Here is a 26,002-nt window from a genome sequence, read left to right on the forward strand (position 1 = left end):
GTTCTTCTTAAATGAACCAATAAAAATTGTTATGTTGATATATATATATTTATATATATATAATTTATTACAGAACATTATATAACGTACAAAAGAATCAACAAGCAATCAACACACAAGCTCATCGACACAACACCACGATGTGAACATTTCAGTGTTACTTAGGCGCAACATGACATCACAAAGCCTGCCAATTAAATAAGGTTTAAAAGCAAACCATTTTACATTATAATTCCATCCTCCTGTACACACAAGCAGCCTGCATACAACAACAACACAACTCACTGTGCATTTTTGCAAAAAGTGGTATTTAGGTTTTGAGAAACAAAAATGTGTGTACGTGTGTGTGTGTGTGTGTGTGTGTGTGCGTGTACATGTGTGTGTGGAACTGTAGATTCCACAGGATGACCACAACACACACGAATGCAAAAATACACAACTTGCACCGAAAGAAAAAAAAAAAACACATCAGTTAAGGTCGACGACAAGGCCGCACAAAGTTGTCCCACAAATCCAATGAAACACACAGTTCGAACAAGACAACATAAACGCTGTCAGTGTGTTCAGCTGCTACATGTTAAACGAAAAATAAATTAATTTGTCAGTCCGTATTAGAGAACAATACTGAGGAACACTTCAATTGCGACGTCAACTACTACAATCATGCATCAAAACACCTGTAGTTTCAAAAAAAAGCATTGGAGGAATTTTAAGTTATTCCATTAAATACAGCGTTTTGCACAGCATTTTTGGTTATTCTATCATTCAGAGAGCTCTTTTCTCACAGAACAAATTAGCGTCCACACCTCGGATTGTTTAAATAAATAAATCACGTTAAACACACCGGAGAGACACATAAGGACGTACACAAAATAAGTCGTACCTCGACAATAATCAGTACATGAGCTTGAGTGTTAGCTTACAGGCAACTGAAGGGCCTGACCTATGTCTAGTTTTGCGCGCAATTTTGGTCTTGTTTTAAAATGTAAATTATAAACAAATACATTACTGTACTTTTGACGACCACATTGTCTAACAATTCATATGAAACTAGAATAATTCATGGATGACAAGGCAACAATTGAAGACGTACATACATTAGCATATGTAATTTTGTTATTAGCACTTGCCCTTCACACGTAGTAAGTTGCAAAAACACGTACATTTTTAACGGTTAAGATTGACGAGGCCGAATAGGAGCACCTGATTAGGTAGACATTTTGGATTAAAAGTGCTAAACAATTTATTGCGATTGCTTTGCTGCGTATGTGCTCAGCTCAATGATAACATGTCAGCATAAGCCAACCTTTAGACTTACTAATCGTAAATATATTCTTAACATCTAATAAATATCTCTCTCTACTCTTCAATAAATAATTTTCATATAGTAGTTTAATAAAATATTTATTTATGGCGAACATAGGTGATTTGTAATAAATATGTTATATAACAAAAAACTTTGGTATCCTGATGAGCGGTGCTCGCTCGGCCAATGATTGAAGGCAAACGTGGACGCTTGCGGAAACGCGACCAACAACAGACCAACACAATGCGGCGTCAGCAGGTGGCGGCGTAGAACTCAACGATGACAGCGTATGGTAGCGTGGCGAAACTCAGCTAGGTCGTGGCTACAGCAGAGGGACGTCACTGCTTCGGTTACGATCGAATTCACTGATAGAAAATTGGATTTTCGGAACACACTAAAATATCACAAAGATTAACTGTCGCATACGGTCGTCATGGTGATCTTTCCTCAAACACACACCTGTCAACAGGTGTCATGGCGCCATTGAAAGGCTAACGAGCGCAATGTGGTTTGGAAATTTGAGCAAAGAAAGGAAGGATTTAAACGTAAACGATTTAAAATCCCCTTCCTTCATTCACGTTCGCAGCCTACACGCTCTCCTGCGGCGAAGGCTTGGATTTATCCTCAAGGGGCGTGGTTTCAGCCAGCTCCAAGGTCACCCCGGCCTCCTCCACCAAGGGAACCTTCTCCTTGGCCGAGGAGGCGAGTGGCTCGCCGGCGGCAGGCAGACTGGCGGGCGGGACCTCTTCGGAGGGGCCGGTGGGAAGGTCGCCACCAAAGCTGCGGGCGATCTCGTCGAAAGTCTTGCCTTTGGTCTCCGGAACTTTGAGGTATGTGAAGACGAAGAAGAAGATGAGGAAGGCGGTGAAGATCAGGAAGACCCACGGACCGCACAAATGCTGCGGATAAGGAGAGACAAAGTCAAGTCCATCAAAGGTCCGCCAGGTCACTTTGGGGAAAACGTCCGACCCCTCTCACCTCCAGTTTGGGGAAGCTTACTCCAACCAGGAAGTTGGCCGTCCAGTTGCAGCAGCCAGCCACGGCCATTGCTGCTGGGCGCGGCCCCTGCGAGAACAGCTCGGCCACGATGAACCACGGGATTGGACCGGGGCCCAGTTCAAACATGGCGACGAACATCATGACGGCCAAGATGGCCACGTAGCTCATGGCGGCGATTTCCTTCTGCTCCGACAATGAGGGAAGAAAGAAGCGACGTTTAAACGCACTTCACAGGAAACGGGAGGAGACCTTCGCTCACCTGCATCAGAGAGACCGTCATGAGCAGAGCGCTCACCGCCATGCCGCTCAGGCCCAAAAGGTGCAGCGTCCTCCGCCCCGCCTTCTCCACCAGGAAGAGCTGAGAGACACAAAAGCGAGCACGCCATGACGCAGAAGCGCTCGCGGCAACGAGAGCGAATTCCGCCTTCACTCACCGACACAACCGTGAAGATGGTGTTGACGATGCCGGCGCCGATGGTGGCTATGATAGGCTGTTTGACGCCGGCTGAGCTGAAGATGCTTGTGGAATAATAAAACACCTGAATCACAGGAACAATTATCTCAAATGACATCTTTCAGGCTGTGCATAAATACATTGGCACACTTGCATACTTAGACACTTTTGAGTACACGTGTTCACAATGAGAATTATGGCAACATGAAGTGCACTGCCACCACCTGGCTATGACACTCAAACTGGTCAAAATGGTGTCTGTGCACACTGCTGGTCGCTTTTATTGTAATCGTCATCTTGGCTATGCAGCTGAAGGGGAGTGCCTAAATCAGGGTTTGGCAACTTGCGGCTCTAGAGCCGATGCGGCTCTTTAGCGCCGCCACAGTGGCTCTCTGGAGCTTTTTCAAAATTGTATGAAAAATGTAAAAAGATGAAGGGAAAAAAATACATTTTTTGTTTTAATATGGTTTCTGTAGGAGGACAAACATGACACAAACCTCCCTAATTGTTATAAAGCACACTGTATTAAACATGCTTCACTGTTTCAAGTATTTGGCGAGCACCATTTTGTCCTACTAATTTTGGCAGTCTTTGAACTCACCATAGTTTGATTACATCAGTGTTTTTCAACCTTTTTTGAGCCGAGGCACATTTTTCGCGTTGAAAAAATGCAAAGGCACACCACCAGCAGAAATTATTTAAAATTGAAACTTTCTTAACAGTAAAATGTGGTTGTCGCAATTGTTGGATATGACCTTAAAGCATAAGCAAGCATTCATAACTATAGCTCTTGTCTCAAAGTAGGTGTACTGTCACCACTTGTCACATCACATCATGACTTATTTTTACTTTTTTGCTGTTTTCCTGTGTGTAGTGTTTTACTTCTTGTCTTGCACCCTTATTTTGGTGGCTTTTTCTCTTTTTTTGTTGGTATTTCACTGTAGCAGTTTCATAAATGGGTTGTACTTGTATAGCGCTTTTCTACCTTCAAGGTACTCAAAGCGCTTTGACACTACTTGCACATTTACCCATTCACACACAGATGGAGGGAGCTGCCATGCAAGGCGCCAACAAGCACCCATCAGGAGCAAGGGTGAAGTGTCTTGCTCAGGACACAACGGACGTGACGAGGTTGGTACTAGGTGGGATTTGAACCAGGGACCCTCGGGTTGCGCACGGCCACTCTCCCACTGCGCCACGCCGTCTATATTAGATATATAACAACGGGCGGGTGGCGGGCGGTTGTGGCTTTAAAAAAAAAGTTGGTTTGGGTGTATGGCGGGTGGATGACGACTTTAGTGATGCAGTTGCAGTTGATATAATTGCCTATCCGCTAGGGGTGTAACGGTACACAAAAATTACGTACCTCGGTTCAGAGGTCACGGTTCGGTTCATTTTTGGTACAGTAAGAAAACAACAAAATATACATTTTTTGATTATTTATTTAAGAAATTTGCTAAATCTTCCACCAAAAAAATTTTTCTTAGTGGAATATTTGATGTGAAGTAATCGGAAACTTGGATAGGTCAATAATTCATAATAACATTGATTTTGATTCAATATTATGTTTTGAGCAATGACAGTGTGAAAGAAAAAAAAAATAGCTTTGTTTTAATAGTCAACGTTGCAAATTTTTCTAAATTACATTTAGGCTTTAAGCTTTTTTATTTCAATTTTATGTTTTTGTTTATTTTAATAGTATTTTTAGAATTTGTCGTGGGCCTTTAAAACATTAGCTGTGGGCCGCAAATGGCCTTCTGGGGCTCAGTTTTGACACCCCTGCTATAGATAATAAAAAATAAAATCTGATACATCTATAGTTAAAAAGCAGGGCCTGGCGACGCATGCGCGTTTATCATAACTCTCTCTCTCTCTGTCTCTGCCCTCCCTCACCAATGTTGCTGCCGTGCAGCACTTTTTTTTTTTTTTTTAACCCCTTCTTAACCCTGAACGTATATTGAAAATACACGCAACCCTTATCTTAAAATGCCGGACATTTGAGGCATTTAACAAACTCCACCTGGACAGCTCCGCAAAGAGGACATATCCCGTGAAAAGAGGAGGTGTGGTCAGTCTATCATATACCTTGATCGCTGCTAACAAGGAGATAATGAACAAGAAGAAGCTTATCGACTATGATGTCGACACGGACTACAAAGACGAACGCGCGCAATTTTTCAGGATTTATGCAGATCCCAAATACAGATCAGCAGGTACCAGAAAGTAAGAGAAGTTGCTTTTGCATAATATTGCGAAACAAAACGCCAAATATGTCTTACCTTACACACACACCATAAAAATACTTGTATGTTTAATGCGCCGACAATTCATCAAGCGGTACGGCTTCATAGCTTACCAAATCGTACTAAAACATTTTGAAAGATGTTTGAGCGCCGTATTTAATTCTCTATACTTTCAATGGAACACATAGAATGTTGGTATTGTTTACTTGAGTCATATTGCCATCATAGTGCAGCCTACACTTGTCTCTTATGTGTGACTGCCATTTACTGGTCACACTTACCATTATACCATGCACCAAATAAAATTGCTTTGAGTTTGGTAAGCAAAACCAGAATTATTCCGTACAATAGAAGCACCATTGGGCTTCAGGTGGCAGAGGGGTTAGTGCGTCTGCCTCACAATACGAAGGTCCTGCAGTCCTGGGTTCAAATCCAGGCTCGGGATCTTCCTGTGTGGAGTTTGCATGTTCTCCCCGTGAATGCGTGGGTTCCCTCCGTGCACTCCGGCTTCCTCCCACCTCCAAAGACACGCACCCGGGGACAGGCCGATCGGCAACACCAAATGGTCCCCAGTGTGTGAATGTGAGTGTGAATGTTGTCTGTCCATCTGCGCCGGCCCCGCGACGAGGCGGCGACCCGTCCAGGGTGCACCCCGCCCCCCGCCCGACTGCAGCTGAGATAGGCGCCAGCGCCCCCCGCGACCCCGAAAGGGAACAAGCGGCAGAAAATGGACGGATGGAGAAGCACCATTAGAAGCATAAAAAAGACATATCAGTTCTTGTTTTACATAGAGATTGAGAATAATAGGTACAATTCCAAGAAAACAGCAGTTCCTCTTTAAGCCCGAAGATTATGACTAATAATTTATATAATGTGTCATGTATTTTCATTTACACTCTAATAAGGCTCACTGTCTAGTTTTGAGGAAAAAAAAAGGATTTTAAGTGCACCGTATAGTAAAGAAAATACAGTGTATATTTTTTCTACAATCAAACTTGAAATGAAATTAATATGTCTTCCTTTAAGCGATATTTCCCGCATCTACTTTGTTTTAGCAATCAAGAATATTTCAGTTGTTTTCATCCTTCTTTGTGGGGACATTGTCGATTGTCATGTCATGTTTGGTTGTACATTTGCTCCACAGTAAGTCTTTGCTGTCGTCCAGCATTCTGTATTTGTTGACATTTGTAGCCCGTTCAGTTTTAGTTTGGTTCTGCATAGCCTTCCCTAAGCTTCAATGCCTTTTCTTGGGGGCACCCACCTTTTATTTTTGGTTTAAGCATTAGACACCTTTTTACCTGCAGTCTGCCTCCCACTGTTTCCGACATCTACAAAGCAATTAGCTACCGGCTGCCACCTACTGATATGGAAGAGCTCTAGACAGCACCAACACTCAACGACAACACATCATATGCAGACTATAATTACTGGTTTGCAAAAAATATTTTTAACATAAATAGGTGAAATTAGAAAATCTCCCACGACACACCAGATTTTATCTCATGGCAAACTAGTGTGCCGCGGCACAGTGGTTGAAAAACACTGGTTGACATGTACAACTTTCTCCGACTTTCTAGGACGTGTTTTATGCCACTTCTTTTTCTGTCTCATTTTCTCACCCAATTTTTAACGTTGTGCATGAATGCACAAAGGTGAGTTTTGTTGACGTTATTGACTTGTGTGGAGTCCTAATCGGGCATATGTGTTTACTGCATCACTGCAAGCTAATCGATGCTAACGTGCTATTCAGGCTAGCTATATGTACACATTGCATCATTATGCCTCGTTTGTAGGTATATTTGAGGCCATTTAGTTTCCTTTAAGTCCTCTTAATTCAATTTATATCTCATGACACACTATCTGTATGTAATATGGCTTTTAAAATGTTTTTGCGGCTTCGGACCGATTTGTTTTTGTGTTTTTGGTCCAATATGGCTCTTTCAACATTTTGGGTTGCCGACCCCTGGCCTAAATGGATTGGTGACAATTCACAGTATTCTGTATTCCTGGAAAGTGCGGAACGGCAGTAATGAATATGGGACAAACCATTATAAAATTCACACCCTCAGGTATTAAGTATGCAACTTGCCAAGTATGCATACTTAAGTGTAAGTGTGGAAGCGCACGATGTGAAACACCGCCCACGGCTGTTTCTCAGTTGGCACACTCACGTACTTACTTTTAGTCTTTTGAGTGCATAAGTGCGTTGGCACTGAGAAGTAGTGCGAAACGACAGCAATTGATTTGGGACAGCACTTTTTTGTAATTCACGCCCTCAAGAACTAAGTACACATACTTAAGTGTACTTGTGGAAATGCACAATTTAGAACACAGCCCATAGAGTTTCTCAGTTGGCACCCTTACAAAATTACTCTTAGTGTTTTGATTGCGTAAGTTCGTTTATCCTGAGAAATGCAGTTCAATGTCAGTACCTCAATGTTCCACTCAAAATAATCAAAAAGAGGAGCGTGCACTTGTACTAGCCTCAGTTGTCACCATCTTGGCTATGTAGAGCAAGGGAACAACTAACATGAAATAATGGCAGCTGAGGAGTAGCAGGTAGGAAAGCACTGTGCAAAAGAAAAAGAAGCTGCTAATTATTGGTTTTGTTGTTGGAATAGCACTACAGTGTCATACATTCACACACTCAAAAAAAAAGTGCACACTAAGGGCCTGATTTACAAAGATCCAAATACCACGTGCTAAAGAGCGTGTGGAATCTTTAAAATAGCCTGTACTATTTAGTGGGCCTGTTGCGTGTGATTTACTAACACTATGTGCAATTGTAAAGTGGTTCCGACCGCCTTAATAATAATAATACATTTTATTTGGTATAGCGCTTTTCAGTGTACTCAAAGACGCTTTACAGGACAAAAATTAAAATATGAAACAGTTCAAGGTAATGATACATAAAATAGGAAAAATAAAAGCACTACGTAGTACAGGGGTCACCAACGCGGTGCCCGCGGGCACCAGGTAGCCCGTAAGGACCAGATGAGTAGCCCACTGGCCTGTTCTAAAAATAGCTCAAATAGCAGCACTTACCAGTGGGCTGCCTCTATTTTTTAAATTGTATTTACCTACTAGCCAGCTCAATATTTTTAATTCTAAGAGAGACAAAACTCAAATAGGATTTGTAAATCCAAGAAAATATTTTAAAGACTTGGTCTTCACTTGTTTAAATAAATTAATTTATTTTTTTACTTTGCTTCTTATACCTTTCAGAAAGACAATTTTTGACAAAAAATACGACCTTAAAAATGATTTTAGGATTTTTAAACACATATTCCTTTTTACCTTTTAAATTCCTTCCTCTTCTTTCCTGACAATTTCAATCAATGTTCAAGTTATTTTTTTTAATTATTATTACTGTCAAGAATAATACATACATTTTAATTTAATTCTTCATTTTAGCTTCTGTTTTTTTCGACGAAGAACATTTGAAATATTTCTTCAAACTTATTATGATTAAAATTCAAAACTATTATTCTGGCAAGTCTAGAAAATCTGTAGAATCAAATTTAAAGCTTATTTCAAAGTCTTTTGAATTTCTTTTAAAATTTTTGTTCTGGAAAATCTAGAAGAAATAATGATTTAACTTTGTTAGAAATATAGCTTGGTTAAATTTTTTATATATTCTAACAAAGTGCAGATTGGATTTTAACCTATTTAAAACATGTCATCAAAATTCTAAAATTAATCTTAATCAGGAAAAATTACTAATGATGTTCCATAAATTATTTTTTACATTTTTTAAACAGATTCGAATTAGCTAGTTTTTCTCTTAATTTTTTTCGGTTGAATTTTGAATTTTAAAGAGTCAAAATTGAAGATAAACTATGTTTCAAAATGTAATAATCCTTTTTTTCGTTGTTTTCTCCTCTTTTAAACTGTTCAATTAAGTGTTTTTTCCATAATTTATTCTTTACAAAAACCTTCCGTAAAAGGAAAAAAAATGTACGACGGAATGACAGACAGAAATACCCATTTTTTATATATATATATTTATTGATTAAAGGTAAATTGAGCAAATTGGCCATTTCTGGCAATTTATTTAAGTGTGTATCAAACTGGTAGCCCTTTTCATTAATCAGTACCCAAGAAGTAGCTCTTGGTTTCAAAAAGGTTGGTGACCCCTGACATAGTAAAATACATAGTAAAACTGGACATTACAAGACAATTATTTGAATGAGAATTTTACGTGTACTATACAAGGCATCAATCACCATGGAGATACTTTCATTTACCTGACATCCATTTTAGAGGCAGTCATGTGTTTATGTCTTTTTACAGCTAAAGGCGCGCTCATTGGTGAGAAGCCATACTTACACCGGCTCAAGACGCAATAAAATTGATACAACTACTTAAAGAAGTTTTTTTTTTCATCTAAGAAATATTTAAATAATATACTGTATATTCAATGTAACCCCCTTCAAAAAAAATTGTAAAGGACACCAAAACGCATCTATTGAATTTGTTTGAATCAGCCCCTTAAAGTATCAATAGAGTGGAAAAAAGTGGACTTTATATGCTTAATTGTTTTTCATTGTATATATTAAACCATATCCAATTGTATTTATATTTCGCAAAGTATGTAAAAACACAGTTTAAACATCACAAAATGTCACAAATTCAGTCAGCAGTTTTGAATATTCCACTCTGAATATCTTCGTCTATTTTCGGAGATTGACATAAATCACATTGTGTGTGTGATAAATAATCTTCCCCCTACCAGTATTGTGGGCATATTTTTGATCAGCATATATTTTGCATATTAATAAAGATAGAGACGCAAAATGAATCGCACACTTTATTCTGCCCACTTGACAAATGCCCTCAAGTTTGCATCTGCCATAGTACACACACACCTTTAGTTAATCAGGGCCTAAGTGCATGGAATACTAATAGAAGTATTCCATTTGAGACACAGCCGAAGGACATTTGTGAACATGTATGAAAAGGAGTAGGAAGAAGCAGAGCTCATTTAATCCCAAAGGGCCGTATCAGTTGTGAAGTGTGCATTGAAAACAGACCAAAGATGTGAGCGTTGGTAAGTGTGGACTCACCGCATTGATGCCAGACAGCTGCTGGGACAGCTGCAGCATGACGGCGATGAGGAGCGGCTGGCGATAGGCCGGCGAGCGGAAAAGCTCCAGAACAGTCACCTTCTTCTCTAGAGCCATCTTGTTGCTCTCCTCCTTCATCTCCTGCAGGTCTCTGCTCACATCCTCACTCCCGCGCAGACGCACCAGCGCTGTTGACAAAAACAAACATCACACCTGATGGATTGTCTCCACTTCCACGACCTGGTGATCGATATTCCATTGATATTTTCTACCACAGAGCATCGTATATGTTCTCTGTTTCTTCCAGCGTCACAGAAGACTACACATGCCGTTTGTCAACATGTCAGCATGAAAAATCCTGTGCTTCCCACAAGGCCCCCATGTTTATCTCCTGGTGCTTGCTTAGGTTGACAAGCGTAAAAAAGAAGTGCCTTTAACGTGTGTCAAAACCTTCTGTCAGCTCAAGGATGCTTCACTTTTTCTCCTTCCTGCAGTCACGTGTATCATTTTTTTTATTTACCTTTGCGTGCCTGCTCCTCCTGCTTGAGGTTGATGAGCAGGAACCGAGGGCTCTCGGGGCAGAAGGGCAGCAGGATACATTGCACCACGGCAGGGGCCACAGTGAGGGCCAGCAGCAGGGGCCACAGCTTGGAGGAGCCCAGCAGAAATTCCAGGCCGAAGATCTGAACGACAATGGAGGTAGTCACATTCCCTGCACATGTGGAACCTCCTCTTCCCATGCCCTCTCTCACCTGCGCAACCAGAATGCCCACCACTACACCCAGCTGGTGCAACGTGCCAAAGGCCCCCCTGAGCGGGGTGGGTGACACCTCACCCACGTACATGGGGGTGAGGCCTGTAAAGAGGCCGCAGAAGAGTCCGATGACCAAACGGCCAGCGATGACCATCTCGTAGGAGGAGCAGATGGTGGAGAAACCCATCAGTAAGCCGCCGATCACCGCCAGTATGTTGACCAGAAACATAGATCGTCTCCTGCAGAGGACGGGCACCATTAGAACAGCACAAAATCAAGGGTTATTCATTGATGACACAAAAAGGTATTTCCTTTGCTTTTCACAGTCATTTAATTCAGTAAAGGAGGAAAATCCGCTCCCCACCTGCCAAATCTATTGGCCATGACGCCAACACTAAAGGAGCCCACCATGCCGCCCACACTAAAGATGGCCACCGTAATGCTCCAGACCATAGTGCACACGTCCCAGCTGATGGGGGTGCCGTAACGCTCCATCCAGGTGTCGTTGAAGAAAGCGCGAAGTTTCTGGGGAAGAGAAGAACAGTTAGGCCTTCTGCAGTGGAAACTTGATTTACAAACCCCCCTATTGGCAAACATTTTGGTTTAAAAAACTTGAGCCAAATGTGCCCAGTGTACAGACGCTTCATTCATTCTTAGTGTGTCCCGCTGGCAGCCATTTTGTGCTTGCTTGGATTGAAGAGACTGACGAAGCTTGCAGCCTCCTAGTGCAGGACGTCTCCAGTTATTTCATTTCACCGTATTTGTCCAGCGCACACAAACGCACACCCAGCCCACCAACCTCCCCCTCTTTCTCGCTCAGTGCTCTGTGAGGCACGGCGCAGCGCGCCAAGCCCCTCCTTTTCAGACAGTCACATTTGCATGTAGATGGCGGTATTCCATGTTTAAGTGTTAACGGTTCAAACACCTGCCCCTCTTCACTCTCCTATGCGCTACGCTGAGCGCACCTCAGGACACGACCACGGGCGTTCCTCTCCTGCTGCAGCCGCGCCTCAATCAATCTACAATAAACACACCTGATGCTGATGAGATTCCTGCCACCATAAGCCAGAGCGTCCTGCGTTCCAGTGCCAGAACATAGCTACTTGTACCTGTACAGTAAGCCTTACATGTCTAGAGCTTTTTTGCTCATGTGCTTCCTTGCTCTTTGAGGTTTCCCCTCCGTTGTGCTCATTTCGTCGTCATCCAGTAGGCCGTTGTCATCCCCTGGTTTCGAGCTGTGTGTCTCGTCTCCCTGGATCCCCTCTGGACTCCTTGCTGCCTTCCTGGATCTCGGCCTCACGCCTGACCCCAGACAATGACGCCTCGCTCCAGCCCCTGACCTCCTGCCTGTTCCTGGACTTCCGCACCGTTCTCACCACGCACCCTCAACACCACCCAGTAACACTCCACATATAATTGCTACACGTAGTCACACCGTATACATTTGGATTAGTCACACATGTCATTTATATATTTTAATGAACACGCTGCAAGCTAACGACGTCCCTGCCTCCGTGCCATCTCCTTCTCCCACTGTACCGTTACATTAAGAGTGTCAACACAGTGTTATGTTTACAGAAAAAGAAACTGCTTTATGGCAGACCAAACCTGACTGTCGCTCTTGTGTGTTGTTACAGGGCTGGAAGGGAGATAATATAAATCACCTACAATAAACCCGCATGACGAACCAAATACTCACCCTTGATCATTATACATCGTGTCCGAGGTGGCCAATGAGTTATGTAACTGTAATCCCCCGGCAAAATTTGCATTTGACAAGCTGACGGAACGGCTAGACTGCAGACAGCCCTTCAAGCGGTACAGGTTAGCAACACAACTCAACATTGAGCATGGAAACGTGCAAGTGAGCTGCCTGATTTATGCAATGGGCAACGAGGCAGAAAACATACATAAATTGTTCACGTTTGCCGAAAATAGACAAAAAAACCCAACTTTGATCGCTTGGTGAAGAAGTTTTACCAGTATTTTTTCCTGAGGAGGAATATTATCCGTGAGGGGATATTTTCACTAGCTTGTACAGTGGCCATGGCAGAAGGCAGACTGTTTTATCCAAGCCCTATATGTTCTATTAGAGAGCTGTGACTTTGGTATCAGCCGAGATGAAAATATCCGTGACCGTATTGTTGTCGGGATAATTGAAAAGGAACTCGCGGAGGCTTCAGCTAATGCAAGACCTAACGCTCGCACTGATATTTCAGACGGTCGGGCAATCAAAGGAGGTTGCTGCACAAGTAAACCTGCAGGGGGGAAATATCGGGTCAACACAGGTGTGTTACGAACAAAAAAAAATATTTAAAAGCAGCAGCGACAACAACCAGGCAAGACAAAAGATTGAAAATCGGGGAATGACAATAAATGTTACTAAATATGGGATAAAAAGTGCCCTCAAGGAAAGCTACATGCCACAACTGCCATAAAATTTGAGTCTGTCTCAACAGCATTAGATCAGTGAATGAAGTGACAGAAACTGAGCAGGCTGAACAGACAAGACGTCCTATTTTTTAAGGTCAGTGCGCAGTGCAGATGAAGAAGAGCAGTGTACAACTACAAGTTGATTCCATCCCGCTTTAATTCAAAGTCAACACAGGAGCTGATGACAGTGTATTAATCGAGGATGCATTCCAGACACTGACCGCACAGAGCACTGAAATCTGCTGACATTCCTTTGGACAGTGGAGGCGAACTGGTGTCTCTGGGCCGCGTTAAAGCGACAGTGAGCTAAAAAAAAAGCAGAATGGCCACTTAAAAGCAAATGTGTTCCGCAGCTGGAGTGTCTACCATCCACTCAGCTGGTCCCTGTCAATTGGAATGAACTTGATGCGACAAGTCGACGAAGTAACACACAACATCAGCAAGCTTAAGGTGAACATGGTACACTAAAAACTGAACCAGTTAGAATGCTTTGAGCTTTGAGACAGCTGCAAGTTAACTTTCATCACACTGTTTGGCAGATACTGTTTCAAGAGATTACCTTTTGGGACTACCAGTGCACCGTAAATCTTCTAGCGGAAAAATGCTGGAGACACTGCAAGGGTTAGAAGGCTTCTAAATTTTCATTGATGACATCCTGGTCCATTGGACCTCGATGGAGCAGCACAATATCAGGCTTGAGAAGGTAATTCAACGGGTTGAATCAGCAGGCGTGAAGCTTAATAGAGAGAAATGCTCCCTCAGACAAACACAAACTATGTTTTTTGGGACATCTAACTGATCAGTCAGGGGTTGAGGGCATTCAACAGCAGGCCCCACCTGAAAATGTCCAGGAGCTAAAAAGAGTCCTGGGCATGGTGAACTCCCTGGAGACGCACGTTGCCAGCCTATCTACATACAATAGATCAACTATACAAGCTTTTGGAAACCAAGAACATCTGGACGTAGATCCACACACAGCAGTCAAATTTTGAAAACATTAAGGAGATGCTGACCAGAGCGTTGGATAATTCCTTCTGCAAAGCTGTGTCCGCCGATGGCAGTAGCTCCTCACCGAAGCCGAAACACGCTATCCCCAGATCAAGAAAGAGTGTCTGGCTGGCGTATGGGCCAGTGAGAAATTTTGACAAGTATCTTTGCGCCTTGAACCACTTCAAGCTTGGGACCAATCACAAACCACTAGTACTGCTTGTCATCAACAGAAGTTTAGACAATGTTCCCTTGAGATGTCAGCGCTTACTGATGAGAGACTCTTTAGGTACAAACCTGTAACAGAATTTGTGCCAGGAAAAACTCTTGTAGTTGCTGAGGCCCTGTCTCGTAGCCCTCAAACAAACACAAAAGGAGAGACTGACACTTAGGATGATGTAGGGTGCTACGTAGCCATGGGTGATGCAGGACATCACAGCATTTCCAACCAGAATGTAGAGCATCAGAACGACAATAACAGCCGACAGCCAGCTACAGGCGGTGATCAAACTTATCAGGTCAGGATGGCCATAATACATTGGTAAGGTCCCACCATGTGCTTACTGAAATTCAAAAACAAACTATCAAGACGGTGTTGCTTGGTCACACGAGGAAACAGGATTGCTATTAAGAAGTAATTAAGAGCAGAAATGTTGCAGAAAATATACAATGGACAGACCTCAGGACCTGCTCAGTGGCTTTGTGGTTAGAGTGTCTGCCCTGAGATCGGTAGGTTGTAAGTTCAACCCCGGCCGAGTCATACCAAAGACTATAAAAATGGGACCCATTATCTCCCTGGTTGGCACTCAGCATCTAGGGTTGGAATTGTGGGTAAATCACCAAATATTATTCCCGACCACCGCTGCTGCTCACTGCTCCCCTCACCTCCCAGGGGGTGGAACAAGGTAATGGGTCAAATACAGAGAACAAATTTCACCACACGTAGTATGTGTGTGACAATCATTGGTATTTTAACTTTAACACACAAAGTGCAGACAAATGGTGGCCAGGGCTCTCTCTAGAACTTAACATTGTAGAGTCATGCAGGACCTGTCAGGAGCAGAAGCGGGCTCAGCAGCAAAAGCCACTCATCTCCACACCTCTATATTATGATATACCTCTGTGCGTTGGTTGAGGTGGGCGTGGTTGGGAGTGCGGGGGTGTATAATATAGCCTGATGGAAGAGTCATGGATGCAAGGGATTCTGGCTAGTTGTTATGTTGCGTTTATGTTGTGTTACTGTGAGGATGTTCCCCCGAAATGTGTTTGTCATTCTTGTTTGGTGTGGATTCAGAGTGTGGCGCATATTAGTAAGAGTGTTAAAAGTTGTTTATATCACAACCCTTCAGTGTAACCTGTACGGATGGCTGTGTACTATTTGCCTTACAATCTCGTACGTGTGATGATAGAAGCAGCAAGATGCATACGTCCGGCAGATAGCATGGTGTAAAGGCGGGCGATGACATGTTGTAGAGGACGTTAAAAGTAAAGCCATCACGACACTCCTCAATATTGTAGTCCGAGTGAAAATCAGAGAATGTTATCCCGGGTGATGTCCGGGAGAGGCACCAAAATCCGGTAACCCCCTGAAACAATCGGGGGGGTCGGCGATTATGCAGCTGAGCCACATCAGAGTGGTCAAACAGCCGCATGTGGCTCCGGAGCCGCGGGTTGCCGACCCCCGCTCTAGGGGAATGAAGAAAAAAAAAATGAGACAACTACCTGCTCACTTTGAGAATGCACATTAAGTCATCTTTACCGAACATTTGTGTAATGGAGTTAGAGCTTCTGAAGATGTAGATAGGAGGACTTGCTTCCTGAGTAATTTGTAACTTACCCGCGATTACAGAAGATTTAAATTGAACTTAATACAGAGCTCACCTTCAGTTTGAAAAGAAGACTAAATGACGGAGTGCCATCACAATTGTAATATTGTTTATTTTTATGGACCTTTTATTACCTAAGTTGGATACACTCTGCAGTTATTAGTGATACTTTGAAAAGTAGGGCGATGTCACATACGCATAAAGGTGGCAGTTTTCCATGTTTCAGAGTGTCATGACAGTCACGGCAGAAGAAGGGGTGGCACTTTCGTGACTTCTTTGGTGCTTTTTGTGGACTTCTGGATCTGCCTCTGGGGAGCTTTTTTGCCATGGAGACCAGCTGCTGGGTCTCTGCCACACCAGAGTCAGTTTGTAGAGACTGGAGGAGATGCAGATGAAGAGACAGGGCTGCGGACCTAGCTCTGAGCGCTGGGACGGACAAGCTTCACAGTGTCTTGGCTGAATGAGCAGGTATCGGACACCTCAGTCTTCTTGGACATATCCTCGCTTAGCCATGCAAACTGGACACTGGCCGAGAGTTGGTTGGCAACCGAGAGGGGAGTGTTGTAAGAGGGTTGTGTACTATGGCTATGAGTTGTTGTTCTTTTCCCTTGGCCTCAGTCTGGACCCCCTCTCTAGGGGGCCCAGGCTTAGACCCCCCCCCCCCCCCCCCCCCCACACACACACTTGTTTACCTTTTTTGTAAGGGGGCAGACCCGTCAGCGATCTTGTTCTGTCTCCCTATAATGTTTGTCTGAACTTGAATGGGATTGTGCTGAAAATTTGAATTTCCCCTCTGGGATTAATAAAGTATGTCTGATTCTGATTCTGATAAACCTGCAGGAGAAACCAAACACTGGCCCTTGATCATTCTGAACCAGGACTATTCAACTACATAATGAAGAGGGCCGTAGTTTCAAGAGCCCAAAGGGGCTCAGGAGTCGGACATCGAAATGTAGATGTTTCGTCAGAAAGTTTCTCCGCAGTTATATTTCTTATAAAGTAAGAAAAGTAAATGCATCGGCTTTCACTCGGCACTGTTAATAAATTCTTATTCTAACCTCGCTACTCATTTCCAGCGTGTGCAGTGAGTTAACAGTATGAAGAAAAATAAGCTTTAGTTTTTGTTGAGGACTTAATGTTCCGTCTTTTATATTATTTTCCTTCATTCATTTTATTTCTTTACACTTCTTCCTTCATTTACGTTTGTAAGACTGAAAATATAAACATCAAATAATCATAAAAGTATAACAGCCATTGTGTATTTTACATAATGTCCATTGTGTATTTTACATAAATAAAATAGAATGTTTAGTGTTAATATATTCACACTATACACGTTTAGAAATTACACAACCTTCATACACCAAACATTGTATGACTCATCACCATTAGTGTTGTCGCTCTCTACCGGCCAAATTTAGCACTACACATGATCGTTACTCTTAAGACAAAAAAAACACGACCTCGAATACAAAAGACATTATGAAGTCAGCAATTTCAATACAAAACAAACTAAATATCTTTATGCACAAATTATATTTACTTACAATGTTTGACCAAGTTTTGTGATGAAGCTTACACGATGGGGTTTTGCACCATTGTTGCTTGTCTGGATCAATGTGTCAGGTGTGTATGCATTCTGTCATGATCCGTTACGCGGGTCATTGCTTGATTTATCTTTTGTGGCTTTTTTTTTCTACATTAGTCTGTTTCCGTGCCCTAACCGCTTTCCTTTAGTTTACTTTTGGTTTCCATGGACACTAATTCTCCACACCTGCCCTTGTTTTAGGGGACGGCGTGGCGCAATTGGTAGAGTGGCCGTGCCAGCAACCTGAGGGTTCCTGGTTCGATCCCCACCATCTACCAACCAAGTCACGCCCGTTGCGTCCTGATGGGTCGTGGTTAGAGCCTTGCATGGCAGCTCCCGCCATCAGTGTGTGAATGTGTGTGTGAATGGGTGAATGTGGAATTAGTGTCAAAGCGCTTTGAGTACCTTGAAGGTAGAAAAGCGCTATACAAGTACAACCCATTTACCATTTTAGTAATTAGTGTTCCCACATGCTGTTTGGTTAATCACTACCCTTCATATGTGCTGGTCACCCAGAACAAGTCAATGCTCGTTTTGGTATTTTGGGACTTGCCTCAAAGAACAAAAGACAAGACTCCTACGTGCACGTAGCCCCTTCTCGTCTTTTTGCATTGGAGGGAACACAACCATCACAGCCCAGCGTAATACATTCCTACATACACACCTTCATACATTCATTGACACACATCAATACACAAATATACACATTTGATACACTATGACAGCTACCGCCTCTGGTGCATTGATGACTCCTGTGTTGTAACCAAACTGCAGCGAGCCGATCACGGCCGTACCCAGCGAGAAGAGGAGGTAACCCGTGACCTGGTTCTCCTGCAGGGCGAGGATGAGAAGACAGGGAGGAGGAAGGAAAAAGAGGTGTAATCATTATCAACGAAGAAAAACAGACCACTCAGATGAAACCAATCCAATTATGTGGTATCAGTAAACTCTTGACTGTCCTCATGGCTGCCACACACATATTAAATAACGCAAAACAATATCTTCATATTAAAACTGTGAGTCATGCTCCATTCATCTCGTTAACAAAATCAACGTCAGTATTAGATTAAACCTGGCTGTTGTCATGGTAACAGAACTGAAACCAATTGCCAGTATCTCTTTGCCCGCAGCACACATCATTGAATGATCGTTAAAACTAACTCTGGTTTGTTATAAACAACCTGTTTGGTTTGTTGTGATCTGCACCCACGTATTCCAACTACAACGCTACAGTGTTTTGTTCGGATTGCTTCTGATATTCAACGTAATTGTTTTGCAAAAAAGATAGTCAAAGATCATCTTTATGAAAGCAGCATATCTTTTTTAAGACTCTGCTGCAAAAATGTGGGACCCTTACAATTTTTTTTTAACTGAACTTGTGGGCCACCAGTTAATAGCCCAAAATGATGAATAAGAGAGGACCTAAAAAGGAGTCTAAGTAACACTACTGGTTTAGCTAAAGAAAATGAACAAATGACTTAAGACTCCATCTGAAGTAAACAAGCTCCAGCAACACCCAAATTTACATAAATCCTACCAAAGAGGAGGACGTAGAGGCCACCACCACTGTGTAGGTGAGTGTTAAAATTGTGTTTTTGTTTTGTTTTGTTGTTTGTTTATGCAGTGTGCAATATTTTTTAATGCTCATTTTTTGTTTTGTTGTTGTGTTTTACTTTTGTAGCTGCATGCAGACATGACTCTGCTAAATTGTCAGCCTGTTGCATCAGCTCTGTGCTCCGTTGATGTCTTTTATGTCCTTTGTGTTCTTTAATGTTTCCCTCTTGTTTTCATATGTTTTAACTAATTTTTCTGTGCTTCTTGAATCTGTACTGCAACCATTTAATGTACCCAATGCAGGAAAAATAGAGGTGACTTGAGGGATGTCTTGGTTATGTAAATAACAAGTTTGGACCAGTGTCCTGTTTGTCAGCAAGGTTAAAAAGTCATTGTCGGGATCTGCGTGGTCCAAGTTCCTCTATACAGCAGAAGCACTCAAATGTTTTAGGAACTAGCTGCAAACATTTTGTCTCCAAAGTAAAGAACTAAACACACATTCCCCCAGGCCACATGTTGAATATGAATACATTGACCTACGCTGAATTGCCGTATCTTAACTGTATAAAAGGCATCAAAGGACTTTAAGGGTCAGTCACACGTCTATCTGAGGAGACTTTAAGGACCAGTATGAAAATTCTGGCCGGTCATAACAGTAGAAACTGGGCCAATGGGTCTCTTGTTTGCGTTGAGGTCAGCGATGCACAGTCACTGGCGCTGATGGAGCATAAAATGGAAGCATATCAGAGGACATTGAAGGCCGCCCTTCCTCCATCAGATGATACCAGTGCCGCGTGGGGTAATGTGTAAGCTCCATCAGCCATTGGAGTTAAAACCATTGTATTGGTTTGCGCGCATTAAAGCCTCGCTGCAAACTAACCTATGAAGAAGGGATGTTACGAGGTTGGAGAGGTAGACGGTGGCAGAGAAGAGGACTGTGGAAAAACTAGTGAGCATCATGGATGATGACAGTTACCCTCTGCATACCGTTATGAGTAGCCAGAGGAGCCTGTTCAGTGTTAGACTGCCTCATCTATTTAAGTGCATGACTAATAGACTATAAAGAAACTTCTTTGTCCCACACGCCATCAGACTGTACAACTCCTCTCTGGGAGGGAGGTGGGTACGAGGAGGACAGGGGATGCAAAACAATAAAAAAAATGTTTTAAAAGTGACATGTTCATAACATGGTCACTACTGCCTAGTTTCTCTAGTTATATTCTTATTTTTACAGTTATATTTTTATTCTTATTGTTGCTTTATATTTTTATTCTAATTGTTATATATGTTATATATTTTTTTAATTCGTTCTCAATTTTGTACACTGCTGCTGGAATTTTTATTTTCCTGAGGGAGCTCAATAAAGTATCTATCAAGTATCTATCTATCTATCTATCTATCTATCTATCTATCTATCTATCTATCTATCTATCTATCTATATATCTATCTATCTATCTATCCAGCTCTCTCTCTATCTAGCTCTCTCTCTATCTATCTATCTATCTATCTATCCATCCATCCATCCATCCATCCATCCATCCATCTATCCATCCATCTACCTATCTATCAATCAAATATCTATCAAATATCTATCTAATATCCATCTATCAAATATCTATATAGATATTTGTATATAGAGTGAGCACAATGTGTCCATCATGTCCTCATGTGTCATGTCTTTTTATTTTTTCGGACTATAATGTGCAATAGTGTTATATGTGTGTGTGTATATATATATATATATATATATATATATATATATATATATATATATATATATATATATATATATATATATATATATATATATATATATATATATATATATATATGCATTTGTATGGATATATATATATATATATATATATATATATATAGATCCATCCATCCATTTTCGACAGGTCTGGACTGCAAGCCGGCCAGAAAAGTACCCACAATCTTTTACTACGAAACCACGCTGTTGTAACACGTGGCTTGGCATTGTCTTGCTGAAATAAGCAGGGGCGTCCATGATAACGTTGCTTGGATGACAACATATGTTGCTCCAAAACCTGTATGGACCTTTTAGCATTAATGGTGCCTTCACAGATGAGTAAGTTGCCCATGCCTTGGGCACTAATACACCACCATACCATCACAGATGCTGGCTTTTGAACTTTGCGCCTATAACAATCCGGATGGTTATTTTCCTCTTTGTTCTGGAGGACACCACATCCTCTGTTTCTAAATATAATTTGAACTGTGGACTAGTCAGACCACAAAACACCTTTCCACTTTGCATCAGTCCATCTTAGATGAGCTCGGGCCTAGCCAAGCCGGCGGCGTTTCAGGATATTGTTGATAAATGTGTTTGGCTTTGCATAGTAGTTCTAACTTGCACTTACTAGGGGTGTAACGGTACACAAAAATTTCGGTTCGGTACGTACCTTGGTTCAGAGGTCACGTTTCGGTTCATTTTCGGTACAGTAAGAAAAAAAACTAAATATAACTTTTTTGATTATTTATTTAACAAATTTGCTAAATCTTCCACCAAAAATATTTTGATGTGAAGTAATCGGAAACTTGCATAGGTCAATAATTCATAATAACATTGATTTTGATTCAATATAATGTTTTGAGCAATGACAGTTTGAAAGACAAAAAACAGCTTTGTTAATTAGACAACGTTGCAACTTTTTCTAAATTACATTTAGCCTTTAAGCTTTTTTATTTCACTTTTGTTTATGTTATTGTTTATTTTAATAGTATTTTTAGAATGTGCCATGGGCCTTTAAAACATTAGGTGTGTGCCGCAAATGGCCTCCGGGGCACACTTTTGACACCCCTGCTATAGATATTAAAAAGGTAAATCAGAGCCTGGCGACACATGCATGTTTATCATAACTCTCTCGCTCTGTCTGTCTCTGTCCCTCCCTCATGAATGTTGCTGTGTGCAAAAATTGTCTTGTTTTAAACCCCTTCTTAACCTTGAACGTACATTGAAAATGCACGCAACCCTAACTTAAAATGCCGGACATTTGAGGCATTTAAGAAACTCCACCCGGACAGCCCCGCAAAAGAGGACATGTCCGGTGAAAAGAGAAGGTATGGTCAGTCTATCATAGCCGAGTCGTTGCTAAAATGCCGTGTGTTGTTTTTTTTTTTTTGATTGATTGAAACTTTTATTAGTAGGTCGCACAGTACAGTACATATTCCGAACAATTGACCACTAAATGCTAACACCCCAATAAGTATTTCAACCTGTTTTAAGTCGGGGTCCACGTAAATCAATTCATGGTGCCTCGTAGGGGTGCAACGGATCTAAAAACTCACGGATTGGATCATTTTTTTTCGGAACAGCAAAAAAAAAAAAAAAAGACAAGACAAATAAACAGAAGTTTTGCCGTTTTGTTTTGTAACACTTTAAATTGTTAAATTAAAATATATAAAATCTACTTCAAGTGCACAAGGCATAATATCTTCTTTTTAACATAATTAATGAAAAACAGTGCCACATAAAAAGGGATTTCTCCTTTCCTCCACTGCTTGTGTCAGTACCTGCACAAGGTGACTCTCGTAGAGGGGGCGTGTCTTCACGTCTCCCACTCTGCTGTGATGAAATGAGCGTTTATCGTCACATAGTTCCCCTGGACCTCCACCCTTCTGTCGTGAGCGCAACAGATGACGCTCTGGATAGTTCGTCCACAACTTTTTTCTTCTCTTGCTCGTAAACATCTGGCACGATCTTATCGCTGAAGTTGGTGCGCGACGGGATGTCGTAATGTGGCTGAAGCACTTTCAGCATGTGTTTAAAACCTTTCTTTTGCACAATCGAGTCTGCACCTATAAACACACCGATTAAATGGCACGGGACGTTCAAGTTCCTCCGTTACTCCGCTTGCCATTACCACGCTGTGCGAACAACTTTTTTTTTTTTTTTTCATAAATCAGACCGCGGATCACGTGTGTGCCGAACCGAAGATATTGATCCGAACGGATCACGGATCAATGTTGATCCGTTGCACCACTAGTGCCTCGGTGTGCATTGTTTACAAAACGTGCGCTACTTAATATGTCCGTGTCGTTCGGTACACCTCCGAACCGAACCGAAACCACCGTACCGAATCGGTTCAATACAAATACATGTAGCGTTACACCCCTAGCACTTACAAATATAGCCACCAACTGTAATTACTGACAGTGGTTTTGTGAAGTGTTCCTGAGCCCATGTGGTGATATCATTTACACACTAATGTCGGTTTTTGATGCAGTACCGCCTGAGGGATAAAAATTCCGTAATATCATCGCTCACGTGCAGTGATTTCGCCAGATGCTCTGAACTTTTTGATGATTTTATGGACCGTAGATGGTAAAATCCCTAAATTCCTTGCAATAGCTAGTTGAGAAATGTTGTTCTAAAACTGTTCGACAATTTGCTTACAAAGTGGTGACCCTCACCCCATCCTTGTTTTTGAATTACTTAGCATTTAATGGAAGCTGATTTTATACACAATCATGGTACCCAACTGTTCCCAATTAGCCTGCACACCTGTGGGATGTTCCATATAAGTGTTTGATGAGCATTCCTCAACTTTATCAGTGTTTATTGCCACCTTTCCCAAATTCTTTGTCATGTGTTGCTGGCATAAAATTCTAAAGTTAATGATTATTTGAAAAAAAAAATGTTAATCAGTTTGAACATCAAAAATGTTGTCTTTGTAGCATATTCAACTGAATATGGGTTGAAAAAGATTTGCAAATCATTGTATTCCATTTATATTTACATCTAACACAATTTCTCAACTCATATGGAAACGGGGTTTGTAGAAGCGCCCCCTGACCCCTGTCAATAGTCTCTCTTCTGACTGTTTGATAATATCAAACATTCTTGTGCTGAATTGAAATGGCACTCTTATTAAAGCCCACTTTCATCTAAACGGAGATGATATAACATACTGTTGAAGTTGTGCATGAAGCACATTGTTAGCTTATCTGGCGCTCATACGTGCACGACACTTGCCTTTCCTTCCATCTTCTTCCTCAGTCAGTCGGCTTTAAAGTGAGAAGCAAACCGCGATTTCAGCTGGTTCTTCTGCAGGCAGGACCCACCCTTCTGAGCTCGCTCCTGCGGGGAAGCGAACGCACCTGCTTAGGCGCTGTCCGTGGTGCTAAAAACGTGCTAAAATGTCCTCCGCGTCCAAGAAGCACGTCATCGTTCACAAAATGGTAAAACAAGATGGTGGTAACAAGATATAACTGACCTGTGCGTCCTCTGCGTGGGCGATCCTCAGGGATGAATGCCGCCTGTCCTCGGCTTCGTGAAGAGCCGCACGTACACCACCTTTTTTTATCCCTTCTTCGCTCTAGCATCCTATAGAAGACTGGTGAGAAAAAAGGATGTCGTGACGTAGCTCCGCCCCCCGGTCGCGTGACGTGCACGTCGTCGTCAGCATCATCATCATCATCCTCATCATCACGTCCTGCTGTATTTGCCTTCAGTCGGTGAGTTGGTCAGCCCACTGAAAGATTGGGCGCATGCGCGCTGTAAACACGCCGATCACCTGACATTCCCGTGATGCCCCGCGCTTGCGACCTTGACTTTTGCCGCGCTGGTTGACTGTTGCTGATGCTGCGCAGGATGACGTAACACCGTGCGCCCGGCCGTTTCCAGGACAACAGAGTTTAAGGGTGCGCCACCCCTTAATACAATTACATTGTAATACAAAAAGATAAACAATGAGACGTATAACCACATTTTTTTTTAGTTTGCAGGTGTTTTTTTGTTTTACTACGTATTGAAAGACATCCGATTGACAAAACATATATGCACGGATGTAAGACATAATAATATGCGTCTTAAAGCAATGCAGAGCAAGAATTAAATGTAATCATATATTGTTTTGAATAATTAAAGGATTTAGGTGAACTGCATTTTTTTTATTTTGCCTATCGTCCATAATCATTATGAAATACTTTTTGAATGCATTGTAACTATTTTGAATAGAATAGAATAGAATAGAATAGAATAGAATAGAATAGAATAGAATAGAATAAAATAGAATAGAATGGACTTTATTGTCATTATATGTACATATAATGAGATTAAGGACTCCAATTTAAGGTGCGGTAGTGTGAACAAATATGGGTAAAAATAAATAACACAAGAGGTAATAAAGGAAAAACTAACAATTGAAATAAACAGACTACTATCCAATAAAAGTAGTAGTAGTAAATTATATTTATATAGCACTTTTTCTCTAGTGACTCAAAGCGCTTTACAGAGTGAAACCCAATATCTAAGTTACATTTAAACCAGTGTGGGTGGCACTGGGAGCAGGTGGGTAAAGTGTCTTGCCCAAGGACACAACGGCAGTGACAAGGATGGCGGAAGCGGGTTTCGAACCTGCAACCCTCAAGTTGCTGGCACGGCCACTCTACCAACCGAGCTATACCGCAAATAAGCAATCCTGTACAATATACAAAAAACTATAGAAATCAAAGTTCAAGGTTCAAGGTTCAACTTTATTGTCCCCACGGGGAAATTTGTCTTGGACACAGTGCGTCATTGCTTTCTTAACATGCACAAAAACAACAGAACAAAAACACAAGCACAGACACAACCACAACCAGACAACTAACATTTAAACATCAGAACATGGAGCTTGATAGACATGGGTGGCACTTTGATGTAGGCATAAAATCTACAGTATGGAGATAAAGATAAAGTACCAGTGTGCATTGCACTAGAGCTCCTGGATAAAGTGTTGTGTGCTAAAGTGTTTGGTTCTAAAGTGCTTTGTGCTAAAGTGTTT

At 41.8% G+C, this 26,002-nt stretch overlaps 1 protein-coding gene across 1 annotated transcript; it reads right to left on the reverse strand.

The window, feature by feature from the left end:
- Nucleotides 1-54: 54 nt before the first annotated feature.
- Nucleotides 55-24,707, reverse strand: LOC133557701 (solute carrier family 2, facilitated glucose transporter member 1-like). Its single transcript, XM_061908404.1, has 11 exons — nucleotides 24,452-24,707; nucleotides 24,211-24,315; nucleotides 18,386-18,487; nucleotides 11,187-11,347; nucleotides 10,821-11,061; nucleotides 10,589-10,751; nucleotides 10,069-10,256; nucleotides 2,740-2,844; nucleotides 2,565-2,663; nucleotides 2,285-2,488; nucleotides 55-2,205 (listed from the first exon to the last, which is right to left on the reverse strand). Exons 2-11 carry the CDS (start codon nucleotides 24,220-24,222, stop codon nucleotides 1,894-1,896), a joined length of 1,587 nt encoding a protein of 528 aa, XP_061764388.1. The 5' UTR covers nucleotides 24,223-24,315; nucleotides 24,452-24,707; the 3' UTR covers nucleotides 55-1,893.
- Nucleotides 24,708-26,002: the final 1,295 nt, after the last annotated feature.

The sequence above is a fragment of the Nerophis ophidion genome, linkage group LG08 (genome assembly GCF_033978795.1).
Source record: "Nerophis ophidion isolate RoL-2023_Sa linkage group LG08, RoL_Noph_v1.0, whole genome shotgun sequence".
Classification (NCBI taxonomy): domain Eukaryota; kingdom Metazoa; phylum Chordata; class Actinopteri; order Syngnathiformes; family Syngnathidae; genus Nerophis; species Nerophis ophidion.